Consider the following 9,883-nt stretch of genomic DNA (forward strand, 5'->3'; position numbering starts at 1 on the left):
CTTGAATATTAATAAAGTTAAAGGTTTATTTTGTTAAGTTATAATTTAGTTATTTGAATTGTAGTAGGTTTAGAAAAGGTATATCTTTGAGAGCAAGTTTAGTGGGTCTATAAATAGGGTCTAGTTTATTAGTTTTATTAGTGAGACTTGAGAGAGAGTTAAGAGAGAGTCAAGGAGTTTCATCTCCATGTACGTTTGATAAGTTCATGAAGTTCGTTTGGTATGTTCGTTTGATATATGGAAAGAGTCGAGGGTTGTCACCTCAATATCTCGTGTTCGTTTGATTAGATTGTTTGATCCGTGTGGGCCAACAGGTCCAACATATTGGGCCTAGCCCAATATACTACAATACACTCAAAAAAAAAAAAAAAAAAAAAAGGGTCTGGATAATAACGTCACGTGCAGGTAAACTAAAACTAAAAAAGAAGTCATGACTCATGAGTCATCAAAGTGGCAACGCTTAACTGAACCATGGTTACTTTGTACCTCACCATCATCATCAGCACCCCTCTTTGAATAAAAAAATAAAATCTAGGGTTCTTAATTAACTCAAACGCATCCAACAATCTTAACCTTCATCTGCATCATCCACCAATTAACTCCTTATAACTCCAATTCACTCCATCATTTCATGTTTCCATATCTCAATTTCATAATCTTCCGCGTTACGTGATGGAGACGCAGCGGATCATCGAGTTTCCGCACAGAAACATGGATAAACGCCCCAGGAAACGCCCGAGATTGGATGATCCGACTCATCCCAAGGTATTGTTCATTAATATTTGTTAGGTTATTTGAATTAGGAATTGGAATTATTGTGCTGGAAACTGTGAATTTTGTGTAATTCAGTTAGTAGAGTTCTTAATTTTATTATTAATTTTTGTTGAGTGTTATTTGAGTACGGATCTGGTTTAATTTTTGTAATTTGACAGATTTAACATGTTATGAACCGGTTTATTTAACTTCTTATATAACATCTGATGCAGTGATATATACTTAATTTACGTAATTGATGTTAAATTTATAAAAACTTGTGACTAGATTTCAAAAATATGGATCTGTGTAAACAAGCCGAGCTCGAGCTTGGATCATGAGTCGTTAATCAAGCTCGAGCTCGGCTCTTTTATTATTTATTAATTAATTTATGTATTTTATTATTTTTATATGTTGAGAAAAGCCTTAAGGAGCCAAAGCTCAGCTCGAGCTCGGCTGTGCAGTATGAAATTTATACATAGAAGTCCAAGATAGTTAAAACTTAAAAATATACAAGGTTCAATGAGCCTAAACACTCTTCTCACATAAGGCTCGAGCTCAGGCTCGATAAAATAAACGAGTTTTATATGAGTCTCGGGCTAGCTCCGGCTTGATAAGGCTTGGCTTGTTTCGAGCTTTATATCGATCCAATTTCTAGTAGCTCACGAGCGATCCCAGTTTGGAGAGATAATATGGATCTGTTTGAGTTTTAAATTGAATTTGAACAGTTTTGACTTGTGTATAACTCAGTAATAAAGTCTGCTTGACATATACAAAACTGGATGAAGAACACATTGTTTTGTATAGAGTTTTTAATCAATTTGATTGTTCAGATGTTAATATTAATATTATAATGCTTGTTTGTCACTCAGGTACATCCAGCATTATACTGCAGGCAGGAATATATGAATAATGCACTCCCTATGTTTTCTTACTCTTCAATATATTACAAAGGGATGCCTCATAATGGTTCACCTCCATGGAGACCGGATGATAAAGATGGCCACTATATGTTTGCAGTAGGAGAAAATATAACTCCTCGATGTAATATTTTTTATTTTTTGAATTAAAAAGACTTTTTAGGATGCATTAATGATGCTTTGTTTCTTAATTGCAGATAGGATACTGAGCAAAATGGGAGAAGGTTAGCCTTTTCTTCTTCTTCTTCTTCTTCTTCTTCTTTATTTCTTCCATCTTGATTTATAAGCTTTAGCTAACTTTTCATTATGGAATCAACTGTAGGTACTTTTGGGCAAGTTTTGGAGTGTTTGGATAATGAAAAGAAAGAGCCTGTAGCAATTAAAATTGCTCGATCGATAAACAAGTATCGTGAAGCTGCCATGATTGAAATTGATGTTTTACAGAAGCTTGCCAGACATGATATTGGTGGCTTACGGTATGTGTTTATTTGTTTATATGTTTTTTTTAAATTGTTGGTTGTAGAAGTTAGGGTGATTGTGGTGTAAGAGGTTTTGTAACTTTATGTTTGCAGTTGTGTGCAAATACGGAATTGGTTTGACTATCGTAATCATATTTGTATTGTAAGTGTTTTCTGGTATATGTTTGAGATATTATTAATTTAGCAATGACAGTGACTCCCCGTCATCGTCACAGGTTTTTGAGAAGCTCGGTCCGAGTTTATATGATTTTCTGCGCAAAAACAACTACCGTTCGTTTCCCATTGATCTTGTTCGCGAGTTTGGAAGACAACTTTTGGAATCTGTTGCATGTGTGTGCTAAACCTTGTACCATTTTGTTTTCTGCTATTTCTTTTTATATTTTATACATGCAAAACGTATCTTTATGATGAAATGCTATTATTAGTCATATTATCTTTTTTTTTTCAGTTATCTTTTCGTGTATCACTAATGTCTTCTTCATTTTTTCTTCTGTTTGCTTTTCTTGCAGTTATGCATGATTTACGCCTTATACATACCGATTTAAAACCAGAAAATATTCTTTTGGTTTCATCCGAATATATCAAGGTGCCAGATTGTAAGGTATGTAACTGTTTAAAAAGATTTGAGTTTTACCTTCTAATTACATTTACTATTTTATCCTTTAATTACTTGTACCGTCTCCATTGTATCCACCAAAATAACGAAAGGGTGTGACTTTTCTTTTTTGTTGCAGCGCTATTTATCACCCAAAATTTTCTTTTAACATATTCATTATAACAATCTTGTTATTTGGATATCAAATATGGTCTATATGTTTAGATTGCTTTTTATCAAGTTTTAAATAGTTAAGTTAATGTAAGATTCAAATAAGATTATTTGTTGTAAGTTTTTATAAACTACAATAATATTGTTGAAACAAATTAACGTGTAATTATAATGTTTCTGTAATACAGTTTTTTTCAAGATCTGGAAAGGAAGGTTCTTGCTTTAAGAATTTGCCAAAAACAAGTGCTATTAAGCTAATTGATTTTGGGAGTACTACATTTGAACACCAGGACCACAGCTATGTTGTATCAACACGTCATTACCGGGCCCCAGAGGTTATATTGGGTGAGTGGCGTCTACTCTATTATCATGCGACCTTGTAAGTAATATCATTATTTGTCATTTGAGTTACATTTTTTGTTGCATGTAGGACTTGGCTGGAATTACCCATGTGATTTGTGGAGTATAGGTTGCATACTCGTTGAACTTTGCTCTGTAAGTATTCTATTTTCTTTAGATTATTATGCAAATATATAAACGGAAAAATGTATTAACCTTTCTTTTTCAAATAGGGCGAGGCTTTGTTTCAAACTCATGAGAATTTGGAACATCTTGCCATGATGGAGAGAGTTTTAGGGCCGCTTCCGCAACATATGATCATGAGAGCCGAGTAAGATATTATTATTATAATTACAATATTACATTGACAGGTTTATTTGGGTTGGTTTTGTCTCAAATGGGTTGAATAAAGCCATAGGATTGTAAATGAACCGAACAAACATGAACAATCAAACGAACATGGTTTTCTTATTTGTGTTTGTTCGTTAAGAGAATTAATGTGCTTGTGTTTGCTATGATCGTTCATTAAAGCATGAACGAACGATTCATGAACATAATCGAACGAATGGTTCATAATAAAATTTAACGAACATAGCTGAAAATGGATGAATGAGCATAACTGAGATAAAAATCAATTTTAGAAGTAAATGTGAACAATGTGTTGGGCCTAAAAAAGTTAATAAAATTAGACCAAATTGCAATGGGCCTAAAAGTTTTAAACGAACGAACAAGGCATGTGTCATGCTCATCGTTTTAAGTTAATGAACAAAAAGGCTGTTCGTGTTTGTTTGTTTTATTAAATAAACGAACTTCCTTCTGGTCCGTTCATTAATGGTTAACTGAACATTCTGTTCTTTTACACACTTTGGGAGAGGCCAATCAAAGTACATTTTTAGTGTATACAATCTCCTAACTTGTATATATTCAACAGCTTAGATTATTTTTATATGTAATATTATACCCAATGTTTTGTCAGCCGGCGATCTGAAAAATATTTTAGAAGGGGTGCACGGTTAGATTGGCCCGAGGGTGCAGCTTCAAGAGAAAGTATGAGGGCGGTTTGGAAACTTCCACGCCTGCAGGTATAAATAAGTGTGTGTGTTTGTTAAAAAGACATTTTTACGCATCAAGAGTCAAGATTAGTTATCACATAAATAAATTAAAACAATTGTTGCCTTTTGTTTTTGTTTTTGTTTTTGTTTTGTGAATGCAGAACTTGGTAATGCAGCATGTGGACCACTCGGCTGGGGCACTGATTGACCTGTTGCAGGGGTTGTTGCGTTTCGAGCCATCAGAACGGCTCAAAGCTCGAGAAGCTTTAAGGCACCCGTTCTTCACGGGAGATATTAGACGATACGGCTACCCTTTGTAATCGGAAAATTCAAAAGTTAAATAGAAAGTGGTTTTTTTTTTCGTATAAATCGAAGCACTTAATCATGGTTTTAATGTTACATCACAAAATTATCTGCTTGTTTTACTTTCTGATTGCTTGAATGTTGGTGATGTATATTGGTTTATACTAATATGGTTTGAAGTCCGGTCGTATAATTATAAAAATGTCACAATTTTAATCATTATGATTTGAATGCTTGTTTTGGGATTTCAATGGGAAGGAAATAGATGTAGGGGTGTCTGGGTAGGGCTGGCAAACACGTCACGTGATTAACACATGCACTAGAATAAACAATAAGTCAATTCCAACCAATCAAACTGCCCTACACATATTTTTATTTAAAAAAATTAAATAATAATTTATAGTATTACGTGTTTTTGAGTGAAAAGTAATCGAGAACCCTATGCATATGTGGTAATGATATAGCGAGATGTTTTTACTTTTCAATTAAACCAACGTAGTCTTAAGAGGTACTTGTCATCAAACTTAAGTCTAAATTTCGAGTTCAGCTTGTGAGTAGTTTAAGCTCGAGCTTGACTCGTTTTAGACTCCAAGATCGAGATCGGCTAAGTAAGAACTTCAATCAATCCAAGCTTAAACACGCTCAAGCTTAAAAATAAGTTTGTTTAATAAATGGGCCCGGATCTTAGCCTGAGACGGAGTGTCGCTTATCGAGCTCAGTTCGGCCCGTGAGCCTCCATGATTATGGTTTATCTATTTTTTATTAAATATTTTAAATATAATTTTTTTATAAAATTATTATTACATATAAAATTATAATAAAGTAAGAATAATATGCATTATGTTATCTATAAAAGTTATAATAAAAATATATGCAAAAGAATAAGTATACATTTTAGAAAAGTAATAACTGAGTCGAGCTTGATCTTCAAAAAGCTACTCAGCCGAGCTCGATCTTTAGAAATGGAGATTTAACTAAGATCAAGATTGGCTCAGATCGAGCTCATTTAAGCTCAGGAGCGACTCTTGTCTTGTTTAGACCCCTAAATTTGATGCAAATTATATCAATTGATGCAACAGATTTGAATTAAAGCAGTATAATAAGTGAATATCCAATCAAAGAATCCACGTCCGAGATACACAATCAACAAAATCCCCAATTTACCAGATTGATTGGAACATCAATCGACCCGAATCCATAAAAGCTAAACGTATATTTAGAACTTAATTGCATCATTAACCACTCTAATTAAGCAACAAACCAACAATTAACAGCTAATCCAATCTAATAAATTTAGGTTACATGATTACCGTAAGATCTTCCGCCAGATCGATCGGATTTATATTAATTAAATTAGGGGTTTGAAATGGCTTGTGTAAGAAGCAAAGGGTCTAAAGGGTTAATATACGGAACTTAAAAGACATAATAAAATATACGCTTATGTGGCAGATGCCGTTTAGTAATGGTTGGTTTAAGATATTAAAAGTGGGGGATGACCTGGACAAACCTCCTTACGTGGCAGATGGCATGTAGTAATGGTTGGTTTAAGAGCATTTACATCAAGCTACAAAGCCCAATGTCTAAATCCATGTGGCAAGAGGCAAACTTTTTGGTCACAACCCTCCTTGTTGTGGAGGTGGAATTTGTCTTCAAAGTTTGTAGAAACTGGAAACAGACTGCTGATTACATATATATACACACAATTCAATATTTTTTAATAGGTTTTGTGTAGGTTTGTTGTTAAGGAAAAACATGAAGGTTTTTAAGAAAAGTTTAAAATATGACACGGAGCCGATGTAGCGATTTGTGAAGGTTTGTTGTGTAGATGCTCTAAAGAGATGAATGTACGTGTAACACGTGTTGTAGCTCACTTAGTGGTATTGTAATTATTAACCCCTCAACTTTGGTTTAATGTTAGATTACTACCTTATCTTTTTTGAGACAAGTGAAAAGAATGGGCATTTAGCATTACGGATAAAAAGGATAGAATGTTTATTCAAGTGAAAAACATGATAAAGCTTTATAAACATTTATCAAAATTAAATTAAAAAGAATCAAATTTTATTTAATTAACCATAATATTTATTATGATATTAGATGTGCATGGTTTATATAAATTGTAATTTTATAAGATCTAAACAAATAAACATATTATATAACATAAACTCAAACGTTGATTTGCATTAGGAAAATCGCATCCCCAAACACCTTTTCAAACAAGAACATTGAGATAAGGGTGTTAATGCATCTTGTACACAAGTTGGCAAGTCAAACCGAACACAAACCTAAAAAATTGTTTGAATAAAAAACTTGTGTTAAACACACAAGCCTAAACAATATTGTGTTCTGGTCTTTTAAATTTGTGTCAAACTCACAAAAGCATTATTTGGAAATTATCATCTTCACGCGCAATGGTGGTTCCGTATCTAATCGGGGGTGTTAAATCCAGTAAACAGTCCCAGCAAGTTGGAGGTGTTCACTAAGAAAGAAAACATGTAATATCCCATGATCAAATCTAGTGAATGGCCAGCAATAGACTTATTGTCATATTGTTGAGGATGTTGGTCGGGTTCCTCACGAGTTATAAATATGTTAGTAATCTGGTAAATGTTTATAAATAACTGAATAGTACTATGTATGCCATAAATTTATACATCCCACAATCATGGAGCATGTGCAAGTATTTCCGTCAACTCATCTTTTAGTAGTAATTCCGAACCCATTCCTACAACACAAATTAGACTATATTAGTAAAAAGAGCAGATATCATATGAAAACTAACATACTTTATGTTTTTTCTTATTAAAGTCACTCAACAACCTTTTACATGTTAAAGTTCTCTAGCGCGTTCGTTTCACAGAATAGGATGGAATGGAATTGGAATAGGAATTTGCGTAAGATTTGGAATTGGAAGGAATTGGATTTGGAATCTGAACATTCCAATAAGAATTGGAATTCAAAGAAATTGAAATCCAATTCCATTTTGATGTGTTCGTTTGACAAATGAATTGAAATCAATTTTTTAACGAGGATAACGGTGGAAACATTTTAGTTTTTTTTAGATTTTTTGTTTTTTATTTATATTTTGTGTCATGACTTTTTTATTATCTTTTTTGAATTTTTTTATGGTTTTCTATTAAGATAAAACAACCCCTAAAAAATATTTAAAAATAATAATAAAAAAATCATAACTCAAAATATAAATCAAAAACTAAAAAAGTAAAAAAGTAAAAAAACTAAAATGTTTAATTCGTTGTCCTCGTTAAAAAAAACTCGAGAAAAGATTCCAATGAATTTACTTGAATTCCTCTACATTTGGAAGGATTTGGAATCCCTTTATTTAAAGGAATTTGAAGGAATTGAATTCCAATTTCAATTCTTTGACAACGAAAACACCAAAATGGAATTGAGATTCCAATTCCAACAAAACGAACACACCATCTCATGGGATTTTAATTCCAATTCCTTTGAATTCCCAAAATTCTGTGAAACGAACGCGCCCAAGTTAAATTTTAACAAAATTGTGACATGATTTATAAAAACAATATGAAACTAATTTTTTTCCTCATGTGTTTGCTATTTTCCTTGTATGTATATCTAGATATGTTTAAACATTTATAGGACTAATATGCTAACAAGGATCAATGCAGCAAATGAGATCAAAACATCTTGTGTAGAAATTGTATACCATGTACAACTATGCCACTAAACTCTAAAGTGTCATGATATGTTACCCCAAACTAATGTTCTTGATGTCCCGATCCATATGGTCTCTGATGTTTCAATATGTCGAGTTTTGGTGTCCGTCTATTCTTTAGTCTTGAGTAAACGCAAACAAACTTGTATTAATCATCTATGTACTTCTTTCCTATGTGTTTTTAACTCAATTATTGTCTTTTGGATATTCTTCTAAAGTACCTATATGCTATAGGTCTTAATCTATCAATCGTGATCATATGACGTAAGATGTTGTTTTACTAGAGTTGCTAGCGAGCATATAAAAGAAGCGAACACCATATGAGACTACCTTGCTATGCTTTATAAAGTACATAATTATTGTTATTGAAATACTATGACAATGAAATGAACCATTGGTTCACACAATCGACCAATCTAGAAATGATTTCCCGATAGCATCCCCAATGATAACCTTTTTGAGTTCACAGAATTTTGAGCATTGTAGCACTTTCACTCCCACTACCACTAGACTAATAAAACAAGATATAGTTGCAATTATATCAAGCACGATGTTGATAACTTGAGTTAGTTTTATGCATCAAATGACGGCACACATATAATTGCTAATTTAGTAGGTTAAAGATCAAAGAAGGGCAAAGTTTATTTAAAAATGTGAGTACAATAAAGGGTTATAATGTTGGGGTTGAAGACTTGGCTCTTATAACTTTGTTGCTCAATGTTGTATTATCATAGTTGCAACTCAAAAACTCTTTTCAAATTTTGTATCGTCAAATTTTGTCCGGTATAATTATTGAATAAATTTGACATTATTAAATGATAGAATATGTTAGGCATATTGAAAATAACCGTCGGGGTTCGTATCAGCACAAGGCGGTGAATGTGGTCAAGAATAATATGATTTACCTTAGGCACCCCTTTGCAGACATCCACCAGACACATGCCTAGTGATACCGGGCTCCGCATTTATGGAGTTGTTATGCCATTCTCATCATGACAATAATGTCTTCATCACGGGCCTCGTCTCTTTTGAGCAACTGATAGACGCAAAAAATGTTTGCCTGTGTTTTATTTTTAATAAATAACAGATAATGTTAGATAAATAATTAATAGTATATTTTTGATATAAAGTTTTACAAAAAAAAAACTTACTTGATGATGGTAGTTATGCCATCCTGTACTACTCGCGATTAAAACACGTGGTTCAACTTGTTTTCTTTTGTCGAGGGAAAGATGTAAGAGTAGACAGCCGTGGTAAAGCTGATTAACAATTTGACCCAAAACACAATAGCAATTGTCCAATTTCTTAAAGACATCATGTCTACAACAAAAGTAAATTTTATACAGTCAGAATGGGTCAATTAAAAATGGATTTTTTTGGTTCGGGTGAGAGCAGGTCCGGGTCGGAACGAGTCAAACGCCATATTATGCTATAATGCGCATTTGGGTACCAATTACGGGCGTACCGACACCGGTTATGCGTCCAATGTTGTGTTACGTGTGTACCGGCACCTATTACGTGTTGATGTCGGGGTTATGATGAGGTAAATTGAATCAGAATTTATAGAAACAATT

General features: G+C 33.0%; 1 protein-coding gene across 1 annotated transcript; it reads left to right on the top strand.

The window, feature by feature from the left end:
- The first annotated feature begins 426 nt into the window (after positions 1 to 426).
- On the top strand, positions 427 to 4,780 carry LOC143637222 (serine/threonine-protein kinase AFC1-like). The gene is made up of 12 exons (XM_077104665.1): positions 427 to 765; positions 1,626 to 1,797; positions 1,871 to 1,897; positions 1,996 to 2,149; positions 2,246 to 2,294; positions 2,368 to 2,482; positions 2,662 to 2,753; positions 3,107 to 3,263; positions 3,349 to 3,413; positions 3,491 to 3,588; positions 4,234 to 4,339; positions 4,471 to 4,780. The coding sequence occupies exons 1-12, from the start codon at positions 673 to 675 to the stop codon at positions 4,627 to 4,629; spliced, it is 1,287 nt and encodes a 428-aa protein (XP_076960780.1). The 5' UTR covers positions 427 to 672; the 3' UTR covers positions 4,630 to 4,780.
- Positions 4,781 to 9,883: the final 5,103 nt, after the last annotated feature.

The sequence above is a fragment of the Bidens hawaiensis genome, unplaced genomic scaffold, assembly GCF_021521415.1.
Source record: "Bidens hawaiensis isolate Kalapana, Puna unplaced genomic scaffold, B.hawaiensis_p1.1 tig00008152_1, whole genome shotgun sequence".
Taxonomy (NCBI): domain Eukaryota; kingdom Viridiplantae; phylum Streptophyta; class Magnoliopsida; order Asterales; family Asteraceae; genus Bidens; species Bidens hawaiensis.

Coding starts and splice junctions, on each gene's coding strand:
- LOC143637222 (XM_077104665.1), top strand. CDS start 673: ATGGAGACGCAGCGGATCATCGAGTTTCCGCACAGAAACATGGATAAA. Junction 2,295..2,367: donor ATCGTAATCATATTTGTATT/GTAAGTGTTTTC, acceptor TCATCGTCACAG/GTTTTTGAGAAGCTCGGTCC. Junction 2,483..2,661: donor ACTTTTGGAATCTGTTGCAT/GTGTGTGCTAAA, acceptor CTTTTCTTGCAG/TTATGCATGATTTACGCCTT.